Source organism: Ostrinia nubilalis, chromosome 3, assembly GCF_963855985.1.
Source record: "Ostrinia nubilalis chromosome 3, ilOstNubi1.1, whole genome shotgun sequence".
Taxonomy (NCBI): domain Eukaryota; kingdom Metazoa; phylum Arthropoda; class Insecta; order Lepidoptera; family Crambidae; genus Ostrinia; species Ostrinia nubilalis.
Window position 1 is genome coordinate 6,031,809 of NC_087090.1, and position 19,093 is coordinate 6,050,901.

Sequence of the window (19,093 nt, forward strand, 5' to 3'; positions counted from 1 at the left end):
AAAGCAAGATTTTATTTGAACATTTAATATTATTTCTTACCAATCAGTAACACTAAAATCTTGAACAATATCATCTTTATTAACAAAGCTGTCCTCTTCATCATCCATACTAACTTTCCTGTCAAGTTTCTTCTTTTTTAATGTTTTAGTTTTTTTTACTTTCTTAACCTTTGCAGGTGGTTCATTCTCATCATCGATTTTAAAGTTGTTACTTTCATCCTCGCTGTCTGACGGGAACAGTACCATTGGACTATTCTTTTCTTTCCTTACTTTACTTACTTGTTCCTCAGATATTTTAGGTCTCTTTATAACTGGTAGCTCTCCAGCTAGCTCATCATTCTTAGTGATCTTTTTGCGTTTTTGAATCTTGTTTACCTTGTTCCAGCTCTCAAAGAATGTTAATAGAGGAGTACCTTTAGCTCGAATGCTTGATTCCCATGCTGTAATCATTTTATTATCATTTAGGGAAAAAGTCACTTTGGATCTTTCTTTCTCTATAAACTTTGAGTTTTCTTCAATTTTTTCTAGCAGCTGTCGCATTTTCTTTGTATAGTTGGAGACAGAGCATGTCTTCAGAAATTGTTTAATCTGAAAAGAGTTAAAATCACAATAATATTAGAACTTCAGAGAGTTTTAGCTAGAGGCATACAGCTTAATGAAAACGAATGAAAATCATACCTGAACAATAGCAAGCAGCATGATATCTGGGAAGGCAATTGAATGTGATTCATTTGCAGTGTATTCTAATAAAAGAGCATAAAGTCGCTCTATCACAGAATCTTTAAATCCATTCTCTGTGAGCTGTGATTTTGCCAGTCTCAAAATGCAAGAAAAGTCCAATGGTTTCATTGAGGCTTTTTTGTGTTTCTTATTGAAGTCATAGGCTGTTAAAACCTGAAAGTAAAAACATTTGCATTTTCACTATCATAATAAAGATAAATACTAATTAATAAAAAAAGATCAATAGAAAATAATCAAATCAAATTACCTCTACAAGGAATGGTAATATTGGTATGAATGTGTTAGACTCTTTGGATAAATTAATCAAGATGTCAACACAATGGAATCTCAAAGGATAATATTGGTGTGTGGGCACAAGCTTGATGGTGTTTGTTATGACCATTACAAGAGGATATACCAAGGGCTGCAATTGAGGTTTATTTGATGTTGAAGCTAACAAATCTGCCCACAAGTGAACAGAATTGATAAATTGCCAGTTATAAACTGCTTGTCTGTTTTCAATTTTCTGTACAACAATTGCATTTCTCAAATGTATTGCCAGTTGTCTGATGTACAGAAATACATGTTGATATGAAACATTCAAATCCAAAGTAAACATCTCCACCAAAGATCTTCTCATGAAGTTGATTCCTGGCCATGTGGATGGGCTTACAAACTTGCAGTTCTTCACATATGTCATATACATCGCTTTTAGGACCAGATCGAGCAAGTTACTTTGTTGGTTTCTAGTGATTCTGAGTATGCACAGAAAAGCCAATACTCTCACTGTTTCTTCACCAGTACTCCACAGTATAATCAATTTCTTGAGAGCTTGTTTAGATATTCTATTAAAGCATGCCACATAGATGGACATTTGATGTAAGTGCTTCAATAGGACAGTAAGAATATTCTCAGAAGTGACCCCACCCAGTAACTTCAGTAAGTCATTTAAATAGGCTAGCAGGGGTCCTTTAAGCTTAACAAAGTGTTTGCATTTCTGTGGGTCTTTCCCTGATTGTTCAAGGCCCAAGTACTTTTTGATGGCAGAAGGTAAATACAGGACACACATCTGTATTACAGCATTGAAAACAGATGACCCTGAAAACAGGAAATAAAACATTTCCATTTTACTCACTTAATTTAAAATACAAGCAAAATCGTCAAATTCTGCTGCAAGTCTTCTATCCCAATATTATACAAAGTGGCATAAGAATAATAATATAAACAAAACCTACGCTACTAACTAAAGTAACAATAAATCTTACCTTCAACCTTGTATTCACCGTCAGAAGTACCATCTTCACTGGTGACCCTCAACATAGCAGCGTTGAAAGCCTTTATAACATTAGTAAGTGAAGCCAGTTTAATTTTGCCTTCACTTTGAAGTTCAGATTGCCATTGTTGAACCATTTTTAAAGTAATTTTTCCTTTTACAGGCTTAGCACTTTCATCCTGAAGACACGAAATAATGTATTTAATGAGTAAGTTTCACAAATAATCATTAAAAAGAGTAAAGGTAGGTATACAAATTAATTCACATAGTGACAATGTAGTGGCTACAGTGCATCTAAAGCTTGTTTCTGAAATAAGCTATTTACCTCATAATCACTTTCATCACTGTCCCCCTGCAGTGGAGCAGGCTTGTGTATAGATTCGTCATCTTCATTCTCAACATCCGAGGCATCGTTTTCAGACTCCACATCAAAGTTGAGCAAATCCTCATCATTCTCTTCCAAAAAGGAATAGAAATCAGGGTCGGTCTTTTTCATATTTTCCAGTGACTTTTTATGACTTTCTGGATTTAGATCATCCTCTGAATCTAGAATTTATAAAATATCGAGGGTTACTCTAAGAATACCGACACGTAGATCAATTATTAATGGTTAAATAATTACCTGACGGCTCAGGCTCAGGGGCCCTAAGACTTTTTTTCACTTTCTTCATATTTAGCACTTTAAATCAACGTATCTGCACTTAATTTTTAATTAAAATTGAATAACAATCACCACGTGTGTGCAACGCGCTAACCAAAAACAACGTTGACATGACTTTTCAATGACATTGACACTTGACATTTTTGACTTTATTAATTTTTACGTTTACGCAAAGAAATTTTTGGATTATTAGATATTATTTCTGAAATTAAGTTGTCCACTTTTAAAAACTAGTTGTATTACCAGTAGTCGATTTTAATAACTATTAATTACTTGTAAACTGTAGCATAGAGCATAGTAATGTTATAGGAAGAAACTGTAGTCTACAAAAGTGCGAACGGTTTTTCTTTCGGTCAGTACCGAGTAGATTAGTTTCTGTTACCAAAAGCGAGTTACCTTTTGAGTTACCTACTCTACTAAATTATTCGACTAGTGCGAAGCCTTAATGGAACACACACATGCATGCACACACTGACACACATGATGATAAATGTTTGTGTTTGTGTGTAGTTTGCCCAAATCGTGTATGTACTAAGCACGTTTATTTTATAGGTATGATGCCCGGTCCATAGTATACATGTCAATGATTTTATTAAATCCAAATCTGTGTTGCTTGCTCTTTTAATCTGTGATCACTCACACCTTTCAAAATTGTGGCAGTGCACGAAACGTAAATAGAGATTTTCCAGAAAACTCTCTGGTTCCAAGGTATAATTTGCATTATTTTAATGTATTTAGAGCAGTTTCATAACATGTAAACTGATTACAACATACTTTACTTATTTTTGGCGTTAAAAAAGGTATTTTCATATTTCGATTATTTTGTGACATTTCCATGAAAAATCTATGAAACTACCGTGCCGGCTGATGAAATTCATTTTTGATTCAAAATATTGTAGAATCTATCTCTTCTTTGTAATATTGTTTAATAATTAAAAGTTTTCTTTTTAGAAACCGGATTACATCACAATGTTATCCCGTATGTGCGTAGCTCGTTCTGCGTTTACTGTGACGCATACTTTGAAGACTCCTGTTCCACAAAAACTTATTCCTAAAAATTACATAGTCCGAAACTATGCCCGCGAAGCCCGATCTCGAGTGGCCTCCAGGACGCAGCCATCTGTGTGGGAAAGATTGATGGCCCCTGCTGGACCTAATGGTGAGTGTTCAAAGTTATATTGTGCAATCCCAACTAATATTATAAATGCGAAAGTAACTCTGTCTGTCTGTCTGTCTGTTACGCTTTCCCGCTTAAACCTCGCAACCGATTTTGATGAAATTTGGCATAGAGATAGTTTGAGTCCCGGGAAAGAACATAGGATAGTTTTTATCCCGGTTTTTGAAACAGGGACGCGCGCGATAAAGTTTTTCTGTGACAGACAAAATTCCACGCGGGCGAAGCCGCGGGCGGAAAGCTAGTATCTTAATACCTACATTTATGTTTTTGTTGATGAAACTCCGAATTTTTCGTATTATCACCACTACATAAATTTGTTACTTGTTATTATATTCTTAATATAATTATTATTGCCAGTTTTAAATAGAAAAAATATTGTTTATATTGATAAAATTTAATGTTTTGTAGAATAATATTGGGTGGATTTGATCATGATGTCATTATAAATTACATAGTGTTCATAGGCAAATAAACAAGATTATCATATCAATGTTTTTAAAAAGGTTTATGTAGATTATGATTTACTATTTTTTGCTTACACATTTTTAATTGTGTAATTTTTGTCATTGTATTGGGGCTGCTGGAATGGTGTTGCCTTACTTTTTTTATTACAATAACTTAAGAATGTAATAGAATAAAATTCAATTAAATTTTCAGCTTTTAGTTTGGGAAAAGGAGCTCTGGCAGGTGCATCGGCTGTGGGCCTTGTGGCTCTCTGTTATTACGGCTCTGGAGCCAAACCAGGCACATTACAAGAAGCACAGTAAGTACATTTAAAAATTAGATGGCATTTTAAATTTTCTTTTACATACATATAAATGTGCCGTAATCATGTATCTGATATTTCTACTTTCAGCCTCTGGCCACAATATGTTAAAGACAGGATCAAAGCAACTTATGGTTACATAGCTGGTTCCCTGGTAATCACTGCTGGCAGTGCTATCACAGTATTTCGTACACCAGCCTTGCTAAATTTGGTTGCTCGAAATGGTTGGGTGGTAAGTGTTCAATTTGTTAACTGAATATTTTATGTAGATTTTATTTTATTTGTGTTTTATTTATAACTGATAAGACTATTTATTTAGAGTACAACTAATTTTATTTTTCTAACATTTTCCAGTCTATCATTATGACCATGGGATTGATGATTGGCTCAGGCATGGTGGTCCGTGGAATGGATTACAAACCTGGTTTTGGCGCCAAACAACTTGCTTGGATAGTACACACTGGCATTATGGGTGCTGTTATTGCACCAATGTGCTTCCTCGGTGGACCTGTACTAATTAGAGCAGCTTGGTGAGTGTACATTGATCAAAAGACTAATACTCTTATCACTTATGCACTTCTTGACCTGTTAAGGAGTTTTTCAAACAGTTTTTTTTATATTTTTAGGCCACATTTCTAGTGGTTAATATTTATTATAATTTTCTTATACAAATACAGGTACACAGCTGGTGTTGTGGGTGGTCTAAGTACAATAGCTGTCTGCGCGCCCTCTGGTGAATTCCTGAACATGCGAGCACCTCTAGCTATGGGCCTCGGAGCTGTGTTTGCCGCGTCACTTGCTGGCATGTTTTTGCCACCAACCTCTGCCCTAGGAGCAGGTAAAGCACAACCCATTATTCATAACTCATTAGTAAAAATATTATATTAGAGTGCAGTGATAGTGAATTTAATATTTGTTTACTTTCAGGATTATATTCACTAAGTTTATATGGTGGATTGATTGTATTTGGTGGATTCCTGCTCTATGACACTCAGGCAATTATCAAACGTGCTGAAATGCACCCTATGTATGGATTCCAGCCCTATGATCCTATCAACTCGTAAGTGTCCTCTTTTATTTTCATAATTTGCGAATGAATGTTGGTGATTACTGATATTATGTATGATTCATAACAATGAACACTTTATGAGGATAAATATTTCTATTTCAGAGCGATCTCAGTGTACCTGGATGTACTCAACATCTTCATGCGCATTGCTATGATTCTGTCGGGTGGAGGTGGAAACAAGAGGAAGTAAATTTAACCTACAACTAGTACATAGCCATCTTTCAATTTCAATTACTTGATATTTATTATTTAATTTTTTTTAATATTGAATAAATTGTCAAGAGAACTTAGCAAAATGTTAGAAGGCAGAAAACATAAGACACTTTGCTTTCAATTTAATGACTTGTGATATAATGTAGGCAATAAGTTTGTAAAGATTAGGTAAGGACTTCTAACTGGAGTTGGAAATCAATAATAAATTAACCAGTGTAACCGAATATTTTTTGTTTTTCTTTTTCGAGTATATCCCTTCATAAGAAATTAGCTGGACCGGCGAATGAACTTCGTCGTACCCATCATGTGTGACCATGAATGTGAGAATAATAAAACTAAGTAGCCAGGTATAAAAACACCAGAAATAATATCATTAAATACTTTATTTACATGTTAAATGAAAGCTCATATAAGCAGAATTAGAATATTGGATATCAGATAAATACTGAACTATAATACAATTTGTATAGGCCAATGAAGTTAAAGAAAAATGTAGTTGCCTTATTTCATAATGAACAGTAGTAGTACAATCGCACATTAACGTCAACATATTATTATTTAGATTAGGTACATACGTATAATTTTACAATGCGTGCATACATAATATTGTCGTGGATTTTTTTCGAAGTCAAACATGTTATGGTATGACAGTCAATGAAGTTCTGGATTTACAGCTATGATTTTGAATCAGGTACTATTTCGTTATACAATGACGTCAGAGTTGTTACAACTTGTGCACATGAAAGATAAAATATTCAAAACTAATTACATTGTATAACAATAGCTTCTAGGGACTTTTTTTTACCATCAGTAATATAAATTTCCCTTAAAATTAAATGCAGATCTGCTGACAGCCGGATCGTTTATTGGAATTGAAATGAATGTGACCCTTAATGCAATAGCGATAAGGTTGCAGGTGCTGACTTGCTAATGCACACAAGTCCGAGTATTATCATCATCATAGCGATTACTTATATAATTTAATTACCGACTGCTTACTTGGGACTGTGGCCGTTTTATAAAAATTCATTTAACATTTAGTCACATAGGTCATTACAAAAAAATATTGAATTTTTCATTGCGTTTGGTTGTCACCCAGATTCGATTAACACATTGGCTGCGAGCGTCGCGCCGTACGTTATCCCTCAGTGCTAAAATCTCACACAAAGCGTGAGCGCCCGCACCGGCGTTCCGCGCGCTATCTGGATCCAACGCCTGTGCGGCCGAACACACATTACGCGTAAAAGTTCGACGCTACGGCTGTGCGGGCGCACACGTAAAGCGCGTAATAATCTGCCCATACGTCAGTGCGGCCCAACACATATGCTGTGTTTTTCTATAAATTATGATTTTCGAATGTTTCTTTTGTCAAATCGCGATCCTGACCACACATACGTTTTAAAAAGCAGTATGTATTACGATGAAAAATACTTGTTAATAATAAGTAAGTAAAAAGTAACTTGTATTTTTAACGTTTTACTTAACCTATTATGAAAGCGCGAGTTAATAACGAATCTCGTTTTCCAGAAAACTACTTACATAATGTTTAACTAGGTAAGTATATAAATGATTTATCGACATAACTCACATAATAATGGCAGAACGTTAAAGTGTATAACAATAACAATACATCCGACTTCGTTGTTATGAGCAATTTTTGTCCCCACCCCCCAATAAGAGAGCGGAGACTCAAAAATAAGCGTATGTTATGAGGCGTGCGTGTTCGTATAATTCATTTGAACTTCATTAATCATTAATTCATTAATGTGTAATAAATAAATCGTGTTAATCAGAATTTAGTCCTGGTACTTAAAGGAACGGAAAAAAACAAATGAAACCGCGATTTAACTTCCTACAACGCCATCTATCTTACTGTAGAAATACAGGAATTTTTGAGGTGATAATGTTTCTACTTTATTACGACAGATGGCATGAAAATAAAGCATCTATCGTCAAAAAAAAATGAAACACCATCGAAAGTAGTTAAAAATAATAATATTATTGACCTTATTAAATGTAATAATCTACCAATCTTTAATCAAAACAGTCGGGTAAAAATAATACTCGCTATCTAATCATAGACTAGATTACGATGAATGATTATAATATTTGTGTCTATTAAAAATTTATAAATGTAGAAGTAACTTGTATTACAAACGTGTACCTTCTACCTATAACGAAAAATGCGAGACTTCGCCGATAGTGGGTTTTTTATTAAATTCCAATTCCCAACTCTACAATATTAGAAGAAAGTAGGTACGAACGATTGTTTTGGTTAAATAATAACTAGGACTATAATTAACACAATCTTTTTAACGATGAGTTAATTATATTCCTAGCTGACGACAAGACAGTCCAGATACTTATAAGAAACGGAAAAAAAAAAATGAAACCGCGTTTTAATTTCCTACAACGCCATCTATTGAAAAGTAGAAATTAATTATTTACGTTTATTCCTACTTTTTACGATAGATGGCGCTGTAGGAAGTTAAATCGCGGTTTCATTTGATTTTTTCCGTTCCTTTAAGTATTTGGACTGTCTTTGAATCATTACGATTTAAAATGAAATACTATCAATGAAATATTTATTTATTGTATATATTGTATATAGTATTTATTCCTCTACCCTCTGTTACTACCTACAGCAAAATTTTTGAAAAGCCTTCTCTCCCCCATTACTGGGGAGTAGAAGGCTAAGAAAGATACTGATTTCATGCGCTAAATATCTACTGCCCGCGGCCGCTGTTAATAGGACTAACTTAGCACTTGCACGATGAAAGCATTGCCATGGTGTTGGCTTGCACTGCACACACGATTTATGCGCGCGAGTACAAACTAGCACTGCCGATAGATAATGCCTGTTTTCACCATCAATTCCTAATTTTTAAGTGACCCCTATGGTATCAAAACTCCTGTTATGTGTTACCGTAGAGGTCACTTAAAAATTAGGGACTGATGGTGAAAACGGGCATAAGGCTGGTTTTAGTGTCACGCGGACTGTCAGTGCGGATCGCTCCGCACAGTCGATCTGTTATAAACTGCTAGGGAGCGGAGCGGTTCCTCCGGACCGCATTACTCTAAACGCTCCCTAGAAGTTCATACAGATTGGCCGTGCGGAGCGGGTCCGCACCGGACGGTCCGCGTGACACTAAAACCAGCCTAAGTAGGTATGTAGTGAGTGAGAGGGGGCTATTAAGTTCCTAGTTCTTTATCTACCTAACTATATAATGTAGGTATGTGCATTCTCTTATTAATTTTCTAAATTTTATATTTTATGTATTGTCATGAGTAGTGTCAAAAAGGTGTCAAAAATTTTAATTACAAATCATACCTTGTATTAACTTGAAAACTAGGTAGGTACTCGTCTAGTTTGTTCGTACTGGCCCTACCTACCTAGCTGCAAGGAGTTAAAAGCCATTAAAAAAACATTTTTAAAAAAGTTCATTTATTTTTTTTTCAAAGAGCTTTATACGAGTTGAAGTGTTTAATTACTGCATTTAAACACTTCAACTCGTATAAAGCTCTTAAAATTTATTGGTTATTTGCGCGGCAAGGCGGCGTTCGGCCGACTGCACGGCGCGCCGCCACGCCGCCTGCAGCTCCCGCAGCTCCGCGTCGCTCAGCTGGCGGCGCTCGGGCGGGCGCTCGTGGAGCGGCCGAAACGCGCGCCCGCTCTGGCGCATGTGGTGGAGGCGGGCGGCTGTCCGGGCCCGCTCCTCCACTCGCCGGCCCCGCTCCTCTGCCCTTAGGCGTAGGGCCCGCTGCTGGCCCGGGCTCGGCGGAGCCGGCAGCAGCGGCGTCTCCTCGTTCGCCTCACTAAAAGACAAAATAAAAACGATAATTAGTGGGTAGCCTTGAGATAATAGTAAGCACTGTCCCACAGCAGCTGGGAACAAGTATATTATATATCTCATTCTAGAGTCAGGAACTCCTATCTGCCATACCACAATTATTTATTTTATACAAGTTTAAGTTGCTTGATTATAACTTCACAGTAGGTACCTATTATTGTTCGTTTGTGGTACCTACCTACTTAAATAAATAAATAATAATTATCGTCAGTATCATAATTTAAAAAGAAAATTAAATTTGGCTTACCACTCGACGCCACCGCCGCCTCCGCCCACAGCTGAGCCAGGGACTCCGCCGTCCCAGCTACACCACCACCGGCTCCACCAGCCACCGCCGGAGCTAAAAATCAAACACATACACTCGAAAAAAAGACAAATAAAGCAACATAGTTGTTAATTAGGTAGTTAATTGCGAGCACACAATGCAAATAGGTTAGGAATGAGCCAAACCACGACGTGTTGTAAAATATTCCACTGCACATTCAGTCGATATGAGCACACAATGCAAATAGGTTAGGAATGAGCCAAACCGAAGTGTCCACTGCACATTCAGTCGATAAGAACACACAATTATTATAGGTTAGGAATTAACCAAACCAACGAAAACATTCCACATTCATTCGTTAAAACCATTCAATATCCAAGTAGGAGCAACATGGTGTAATGGTGTTAGTTAGTTGTTAAATTGACCATTATAATTATCTTAGCAATCCACGCAATAATAAACCATTAAAAATAGGTACATACCAGCATGCGCCCATATTTTCTGAAAAAGAAGAAAATATTGTTATTACAGGTAATAACTGATCCCAATAATCATAAGTAGATACTCGATATTTATTATTTTTTCGATATTAATACAGGTAAAATACTTACATTATTTTTAATTTATCTCAAACAAAACCACCAAACTTATAGTAGGTACTTAAAAAGTTTTAAAGATGGAGTCACAGATTAGAGAGTGATGGAGTGGAGGTTTTTTTTTTATAGTGTTTTACGGCTCTGGGTGCAAGCTTTTTTAAGCCAGGAGTATGGTTATGGTTTGTTGTTTTTATTATTTTTCAGGAACATAATATTATGTAAAATTTCATTTTGTTCTTGATTATTACCGATACCTTTGAATTAATTTAACCTATCAAGGATTTTTGCCACTTGACGTTTCAGTTGTTAGACTGTAACTTTTTTAGGAGGGTAATTATTTATATATTTCATGTAATTACTCGAAGTCAACAGATTTTTTATTAATTTTTTTTTAAATTATAAGCAGAAAAACAAAATACATTGGGTTACCTTAAAATGAATCTACCAATCTTTATTCAAGACAGTCGGATAAAACTAGTCTCTATCTAATCTATGGAAGAAACAATTTCTTTGTACCCAGAGCCGTAAAACGTCATATTAAAAAGACCGGTCTAGTTTTAATGATGTTGGCAATACCTCGACGTGTAGGTATTGCCAACATCATTAAAACTAGACCGGAAACTATCAAGAAATGTTTTGAACATAAGAATAGACGACTTGGAGTTATTTTTAAATGTAGTACCACATTATAAAAAACACGTTAAATAATGATTTAATATCCTTAAATTTGCGACATCAATCAAAATATTTTAAGTACTTTTATAATTAAAAGTTACGGTCTTGAGTAAACGGAAACGCCTCTAAGGCGGCTCGCGTCGTCACCTTGCGTTAATATTCCGATAGATGGCGTCAGAGTAGAGTGTAGTGAGAAGGAAAACGAAGGAATTGTTATATTTCAAACACATCGTGTAAGTACCTATTGTTTGATTTATTTCAAATTGTGAATAAAACAAAATATGTGTGTTATTGATATTTATAGCTTTGTTATTATGTTTATTACAGACAATTTTATTATGGCGCATTCGGTGCATTCAGTGTAAGTGCCTGCTTTGGTTTCATTGCAGCAATAGTTTTTTTTTCGCAATGTTGTTGATGATATTATTAACTGGCCAGTGACTTTTTCGATTTTGTAACATAATCAGCCTTAGGTACTGGAATTAACTGGGATGTAAACTAATACATAACCTATTTTCATCATTACTGTTTTTCTACCTAGGTACTTACTAACAGCATGAATGTATTTTTGTAGCTCTCCGGCTGCAGTAGCTAACGTTGGCTTGTGCTGTGGGTGGTACCGGCGCGCTGGTACTGTGCAGCGGTACGATATTAATAATCGGTAAGAATCTACAGTTCAATTATAGTTGTTTTAGACATCGAATTATGTTCCCTTTTAGATCTTGAGGTATTATGGTTTTTAACGTTATTACAGGAGTGAGAACCATAGTCGCTGGCGCGCTTGGCGCTGGATATTGCGGCGGCTGCGGCGGCGTGATAATATGACGTCGGCAGAGTAAGTACATATTTTATACTTTCTTTTTTAACATAATTAACTGTAGCCTATACAGTTTGTGGTACTGTTTTTATTTTTTAAGTTCACATGTATCAACTCATGCTGTTTGTTTGCTTAATAAAGAAAAATAATAAATAACTAAATTTAAATTATTATAACTTGATTATTTATCTTTGTCTTAATTTATCAAAATAGTAATTTTTATCAGACAAAATTTATTGAATCTAACTACTTAATATTGTTTCAGAAATCAGAAAGACTTGCAATGTCCGACGGAGGAGCTCCAGGCCACGGCCGACGTGGCAGAGACAGAGGAGTGGCTTGAGCCGTCAGAGTTCCTGGCAGCACTACAGGCCTGGCCTGGAGTGCCGTGGCGGCAGCGGCCTCCGAGGAGACCACGGCGAAGGTGTCCATACTGCACGTGGACGTATCCTCGGAGCAGACGCTTATTTAACATATACGAGGATTTGGAGCCCTATTAACTTTTTGCACCTTAGTTAAATTGTTAATAGGGCTCCATCTATTTTAATGAACTTACCAATGAACTTTGTAAATATTGTAAATAGTAGAATAGGTTATACAGGGTGTTAGGTAAATGGGTATATGAGCCGACACTAGCCCATGTTAACATAGTCATATAAATGGTATGGTGAAGTCAGAAAATTGATATCTTCATTTTAATTATTTTATTTTTCATACAAATCGATTTTACGAAATTTATTTTGTATGAAAATAAAAATAAAAAAAATGATGATATCAAATTTCTGACTTCACCATACCATTTATATGCCCATGTTAACATGGGCTAGTGTCGGCTCATATACCCATTTACCTAACACCCTGTATAGATTTAGTATTTCATTTGTAATTATTTGATAATTAGCTAGATTAAGTTGACTGTAAATAAATTTGTACAGAAACAATTTTTTTCTATGTGGTAACTCCTCCCTATATTTCTATTTATATATAATTATATATACATATATATAAATGCTAAAGTATTTTTTCTATAAATAATTAATTCCATCTATCACAACTATGATAACATATTATATAAATTTTATAATTATATAAGGGTGGAATTTTGTAATGCCACCTGAAGGGAAAGTACTCTTAATACTGTAGATAGAAAATTTTACTCAAAGAAAAGATTTCTAAAAATTTATTATTATAATATAATCATTTACTTTCCTTCAAATTACACCCTGTATACATATATAAGGCCTATGATGTGTAAGCTTGAATAATTTATTCTCGTAAGTAGATATCAGGTCAGTGCAATTAATTGAAAATTAAATAATAAATTAATAGCAAAACTAAATGATATGGCTTAGTATTAAAATTGCGACCGATTGGAGGACCCACCACACACCCTTGGATTATGGTTCATCTTTACAATTAGTGTAGGTAACAATTGCAGAGGTGAACTAATCCAACCTCCTTTTAGTAAAATAGGGACTTAATTTCAAAATTAATAATGATATAATAAATTGGCTACAAAGAAAATCTTGATTTCGCGGAATACCTACGTCAGAATAAAAATACTGTTTACTGTATAAGATATTTAAAAATCAAATTAAAATCTATTACAAAAATGTGTTAGAAATAAATAACGAATTGAACATTATTAATAATAAACACAAGACGAATTCCTGAAAGTGAAAAATTTTGTATTTGTCACTTTTAGTTTACACATTAATTAAATAATAAAATAGTTTAAGTGCGAGATCCTGAAAATAAAATGTTTTGGTTAGTTACAATTTTAAGAAAAAAATGAGAGGGCATTGGAGGACCCACCACTCTCCCTTGGATTATGGATCATCTTTACAATCAAGAATTGCAGAGATGAACTAATCCAACCTCCTTTCAGTAAATTAGGGGCTTTTAAATTAAATTAAATTATGATAGAACTATGATTATCACAAAGGTGAAATAACACAATACCCTCTCAGAAAATAGGGAAAATATTATACTAATTTAAATATACATAAAACTATTATGTTTAGTATAAAAATTAAATACTACATAGTAAATTATAAAATGCCATTAACAAACTAATACAAATAATTCCTAAAAGTGATTTTAGTGTGATTACTACACATTTGTCACTTTTAGTTTACAAAATATAATAATCTAAAAATAAAATAATATTATACACCGCATGCACCCTGCAAAAAAAAAGAGAATGGATTAATAATTATAATAAAATGGGAAAAATCAATATTATTTTCTCCGCACCGCGTACTCTGAAACAAAAAGAAAGGATTATTATTATAAAAAAAAAAGAAAATAAAATTTATCTCCTCCGCGCGCACTCTGAAACAAAAAGAAAAGATTCATTTATTATTATAAAATGAAAAAAAAAAATATCAAGGCTATTCTCCACTGCGTGCACTCTGAAAAAAAAAAGAAAATTGTTGATTATTAAATGTAACATTAAGAAATAAATTAATATAATAACATTTTATATGTACATCACAAGCACACAGGAATGACGCAATCGCTATTAAAATAAAGTTTAACTACATATAGTTAGTAACAATGTCAGTGGAAGAACTGAAAATTAACAATAATTAGACTTAATATGCACTGAAAATTTTAATTTTATGTGGAGTATGGTGATAAAGTGCAAATATATAAAAAATCTAAACAAGCTACAATAACTGAGCACAAAGTAAATGATAAGTACATTTACCTACCTACTTTGCTAAATTATAATAAAATAAATATATTTTAGGCGTTGACATTGGGACCAGGCTGATTGGACTCGGGGAGAATTTACAAAATAATGAACTAAACTTAACGATAACCATGATAATCTTTAAAACAACCAAGATGCAAGCCGGGTTTTTTGTTGCAATGAGTACAGTAAAATGTTGCAGCTTTTCGGAGTTTCAACTTTTCTAAGCAATAGCGGCAATCTTTGCGTTTTGTAACGCCTTTAGCATTTTTAGGTAAATGTAATGGCCAATGAATAAAATCCCCTGTTCGACGAGAAGTTACTGTCTGTCTGTTTGTCTGTCTGTCTGCGTTTAACAATTTTCTAACAACATTTATACGGAAATCATAAAAACTACAATTTGAATTGGCCTGACTATTACTGTACATCATGAATGCATTTAACATCATGACTTGCATAACATGTGTAATTATTTTTTTATACCACCTCGTGGATTTATTGTAACAAGCATAATAAGACAGCATCTGATCTTTCCTGTCAACACCTTTCATATACTTATTATACTCATGGACGACTCTAGGTTTTGCGACAGTTTGACCTCTTTTATTGGTATAATTTATGAAGTCAGCATCGTGCTCAGTGGATATCATGAGGACCGTTCGTTTGTCTCTATAATTAGAGACACATACTCCACGCGAATTGTACCGTGATTGTACTTGGTTTTTAGGCAACTTAGCCCTTGTAATCTCGGGATTACGTGATCTATTGGCCCTCAAAGTACCAGTCAAATAAGTTTTATTTGCTAATAGATTTTCCGCTAAAGAAACGCTATTATAAAAATTGTCCATGTATAAAGAGTGTCCTGCGTTTAAATAGTCTTCCATCAACATCATCACTACTTTATCAGCATGACCTTTTCCTCGAAGGAGAACGTCATGTGATCCACAATACATGTGAATTTTCTGCGTCATGCCTTTAGGGTCTGTGAGGATATATAATTTCACACCATATTTATGCCTTTTACCTTGTATAAATTGTCTAATTTTTAACCGCCCGCGCCACAAAACCACACTTTCGTCAATAGTCAAGTTTTTTGGAGGGACCACCAGCATTTTCATAGTATTGTTAAAAAAATCTATAATAGGTTTGGTAAATTTATTGGGATCAGTAGTGGCAAAAGTTAAATTTGGATCGGAAAAAGACAAATTACGTAAAATTAATAAAAATCTATCGCGGCTCATAAAATTTTTAAACGGCAGATCGTATAAGACGTCTGTTTTCCAGTAATCGTTAATTCTGTTTAATTTAATATGGCCCATGTGGAATAATAGGCCTAGAAAAACATAGAGTTCTTCTATGTTGGTATCTTTCCAATTTGAAATTCTACTATGCTCATGTGGGCTCTCCAAAAGCACTTGTATTGCGTGGGTATTTATGCTGTTTACTAAAATAGTCATAAATGTGGTGTTAAATAATAAATTAAAAAAATCGATAGGGGTCTCAGCTGGTCCTATATTGTGAGTTCCCACGTTGGTGCATGGGAACGACGGAAGCTGGCCCGTCGGTTCCCACACATCCTCAGAGAAGTCGGCCGCCTGGTCTTCGACCTCATCCTCCTCAGAGGAGTCGGCCGCCTGGTCTTGGACCTCATCCTCCTCCTCGGAAGAGGAGGAATATGAGGAAGCCCAGCCGCCGGCATCCCTACAGTACAATGAAAAATAGCTGATGTATGGTTGCTGTTTAATCAAATGTGTTTCTTGATAATATTTTACCTAAAATATTGCCATTTTTTATGTAAGTATGTCTTATTGCATTTTAAGAAACACAAGACTAAGTTCCTTAGCTCTTGTGGAGAAATTAGGACAACATTCACATAGACCTAACCTAGGTGATAAATAACTTTGAAAAATGAACACTGTATAAAAAATTACGTAGTACCTACCTATCTACGATATAATTATGGAAACGCACGCCACAATAATATAACAAAGACCAGCTGTTTTAAAGACAAGAAGGATTAAAATTGTATAAAATATAATAAAATAATTATTAAAAGATTAATAAACACATGATAAAAAATTGGCAAGTTCACAAGTAAAGCCATATTAATAATATATTTACAAAAACATGAATTTATTGACGTAATGTAGGTACCTACCTATAAATTTCAATGTGACATAATAATATTAAGTTCCGTGTATATACAATAATCAGAATACGTATTGATTTATATTCATTTAAAAATTGTATTAAAATGAGTTGTTACTTTAATAATAGGTAGCTGTTAACTTGTTTAGTTATTAAAACAAAATTGATAATAAAATTGACAGTGATTTTTATTATTTTTATAAATAATTTTCACAATTACAATCATAATTAAAATGTTGAGATAAAATGTATATAGTTACTTTTTTTTTTTTTAAATTAGAAGATTCAAAAATAATGTAAAATGTAGCTAATGTTGATATTGACGATCAAAAATGATGAATAGATGAACATTAAATTAATACTATTTTAAAAATTAAAGTAGGTAAATGGTTACTAAATTATGCAATAGGTTCCTTTCAATTAAAACTTGATTAAAAATAAAATAAAATATTGGTACTTACGTATCACGGAAGATTTCCGAAAGTTGGTTGTCAATGTCGTCGGCGGACATCGTAAAATCCACTACACAAACACTTCACAATACTGAACAGTAGCAAAGAGCGTACCGAACACTTGCGAGGTCGAAAGCAGACTGACTACATTTACAACCCAATTCACTGACCCCCCACCCTTTGGCTTCGTCATAATATACCTGTCCATTGTTTTATATCACTACACAGGTAAAGATTTTACAATATGTTTTGCTGAACAATAGGAATGCCGCTTTTTTATCACTTATTTCTTGAACAAAAGGACCGCCGCTCTTTTGTTTGTTTTCGAACAAAGCATTTACTTACTGTAGTATTTTTGCTTATCTCCAATTGAAAATAAAAAGAACTTAGATAATGTTATCTTCGTTTAAGCTTAACCCTAAATGCGCAGTGTTGCTGAAACCTACATTTTATATTTGGTATATTATTATTTGGTATACCTATAATCCTGTATATATACTTTATTTATAGCATGATTTTTATAAAAATTACACAAATTACATTGTTTTGGCGAAAACCTCTCTGGGTTCGGGAGTGCAACGTTTTAATAAGATAAAGTTAAAAAAATACTACTTTATTGTTGTTCTAGTGGTCTGCCCTGGCTTTTCCTGTAGTACATTTATAGCTTATAGTACTCAGGGATCACGTAGGTACATTAACAGTGAAACAATTTCTGAAATTGGTTCAGTAGTGACCGAGATTAGCGTGTTCAAACAAAGAAAACTTCAGCTTATAACATTCCCGTTTTCGCAACATTTTTCTTTACTGCTCCGCCCGTATTGGCTATAGGGAGATTCGTAGCAATATAAAAATTATCATAAGCTCAAAAATAATACATATAGGTACCAATATAACTATCAAAATTAAATTATTAAGGGGCATTGATTAAATACTTTTGGATCATTTTAATAAAACAACTTTATTTTAAACATTTGTCTCTAAGTGTTGGAGTCATAGTAGGTATTTTACATTAATTTAATGAGCTTATTTTCATAAGCAAAAAGTCGCGCATTCAGGGTTAAGAATATGCACAAAAGCTAGCCTACCGAAACTATTTTAAACCGCGTCGTTCCTTATCATTTTCTTTTGTTCTATACAAAATCTTTATGACCTGCACGTGCACACTTAATAATAGACTTTTTCTTGACCTTGAAGTTCAGTAAAATGCACAACTTATGTCGGAACAAAGGGGCCGCCGCGCTCTTTTGACCTTTTTTAATTTCTCAGTAATTCCAAATAAAAGGATCCTAAAATAATGTTATCTTTATTTCGAACTAAAAGAATATGCACAAAAGCTAACCTACCGAAATTATAAGCCGCGCCGATTTTTATTATTTATGATTTTCCCTTGATCCATACAAACACTTGTCTTTAATTATACCTTATATAAGACACACTTATTATTTTTCATTAAACTTTATCAAAATAAAGATTCCACAGAGATAAATTCTACTTATTATATCAAAACACAGACGTATGTGTTGTCCGCATAGTCGTTACGTCGGCTTAACACGCTTTGCGTGTGAAGCCGCATAGGCGTTACAACGGCAAAACGCGCTTTACGTGTGAGCCCGCACTGCCGTATGGAGAATTAAGAAAACACGTAAAACGTGTGCGGCCGCACAGGCGTTGCGATCGAAAAAACACACCCGTATGTGTTTTCAGCAGTGATC

At 34.2% G+C, this 19,093-nt stretch overlaps 4 protein-coding genes and 1 long non-coding RNA gene across 9 annotated transcripts; 2 read left to right on the forward strand and 3 right to left on the reverse strand.

Annotated features, from left to right (window-relative positions):
* Positions 1 to 9: 9 nt before the first annotated feature.
* Positions 10 to 2,763, reverse strand: LOC135087730 (nucleolar complex protein 2 homolog). Its single transcript, XM_063982498.1, has 6 exons — positions 2,616 to 2,763; positions 2,319 to 2,539; positions 1,986 to 2,172; positions 989 to 1,818; positions 679 to 894; positions 10 to 588 (listed from the first exon to the last, which is right to left on the reverse strand). The coding sequence occupies exons 1-6, from the start codon at positions 2,662 to 2,664 to the stop codon at positions 37 to 39; spliced, it is 2,055 nt and encodes a 684-aa protein (XP_063838568.1). The 5' UTR covers positions 2,665 to 2,763; the 3' UTR covers positions 10 to 36.
* Positions 2,764 to 3,254: 491 nt separating this feature from the next.
* Positions 3,255 to 6,103, forward strand: LOC135088264 (growth hormone-inducible transmembrane protein-like). 2 transcript variants are annotated; one of them, XM_063983139.1, is made up of 8 exons: positions 3,255 to 3,362; positions 3,606 to 3,813; positions 4,489 to 4,594; positions 4,688 to 4,829; positions 4,952 to 5,127; positions 5,275 to 5,435; positions 5,525 to 5,657; positions 5,769 to 6,103. In XM_063983139.1, exons 2-8 carry the CDS (start codon positions 3,624 to 3,626, stop codon positions 5,854 to 5,856), a joined length of 996 nt encoding a protein of 331 aa, XP_063839209.1. In that variant the 5' UTR covers positions 3,255 to 3,362; positions 3,606 to 3,623; the 3' UTR covers positions 5,857 to 6,103. The 2 variants fall into 2 exon arrangements, with proteins under 2 accessions (XP_063839209.1, XP_063839210.1); XM_063983140.1 differs by having other exon boundaries at positions 3,362 to 3,454.
* Positions 6,104 to 8,474: 2,371 nt separating this feature from the next.
* LOC135087738 (uncharacterized) lies at positions 8,475 to 10,667 on the reverse strand. Of its 3 annotated transcripts, XM_063982510.1 has the most exons (4): positions 10,607 to 10,667; positions 10,478 to 10,496; positions 9,978 to 10,070; positions 8,475 to 9,695 (listed from the first exon to the last, which is right to left on the reverse strand). In XM_063982510.1, the coding sequence occupies exons 2-4, from the start codon at positions 10,489 to 10,491 to the stop codon at positions 9,404 to 9,406; spliced, it is 399 nt and encodes a 132-aa protein (XP_063838580.1). In that variant the 5' UTR covers positions 10,492 to 10,496; positions 10,607 to 10,667; the 3' UTR covers positions 8,475 to 9,403. The 3 variants fall into 3 exon arrangements, with proteins under 3 accessions (XP_063838580.1, XP_063838579.1, XP_063838578.1); XM_063982509.1 differs by lacking the exon at positions 10,607 to 10,667 and having other exon boundaries at positions 10,478 to 10,552; XM_063982508.1 differs by lacking the exons at positions 10,478 to 10,496; positions 10,607 to 10,667 and having other exon boundaries at positions 8,476 to 9,695; positions 9,978 to 10,087.
* Positions 10,668 to 11,826: 1,159 nt separating this feature from the next.
* LOC135087736 (uncharacterized) lies at positions 11,827 to 13,085 on the forward strand. Of its 2 annotated transcripts, none has more exons than XM_063982507.1 (3): positions 11,827 to 11,909; positions 12,021 to 12,101; positions 12,349 to 13,085. In XM_063982507.1, the coding sequence occupies exons 1-3, from the start codon at positions 11,827 to 11,829 to the stop codon at positions 12,581 to 12,583; spliced, it is 399 nt and encodes a 132-aa protein (XP_063838577.1). In that variant the 3' UTR covers positions 12,584 to 13,085. The 2 variants fall into 2 exon arrangements, with proteins under 2 accessions (XP_063838577.1, XP_063838576.1); XM_063982506.1 differs by having other exon boundaries at positions 11,827 to 11,927; positions 12,349 to 13,084.
* Positions 13,086 to 13,870: 785 nt separating this feature from the next.
* Positions 13,871 to 19,091, reverse strand: LOC135087739 (uncharacterized). Its single transcript, XR_010260910.1, has 2 exons — positions 17,391 to 19,091; positions 13,871 to 16,482 (listed from the first exon to the last, which is right to left on the reverse strand). It is a non-coding gene; the product is annotated as an uncharacterized LOC135087739 (long non-coding RNA).
* Positions 19,092 to 19,093: the final 2 nt, after the last annotated feature.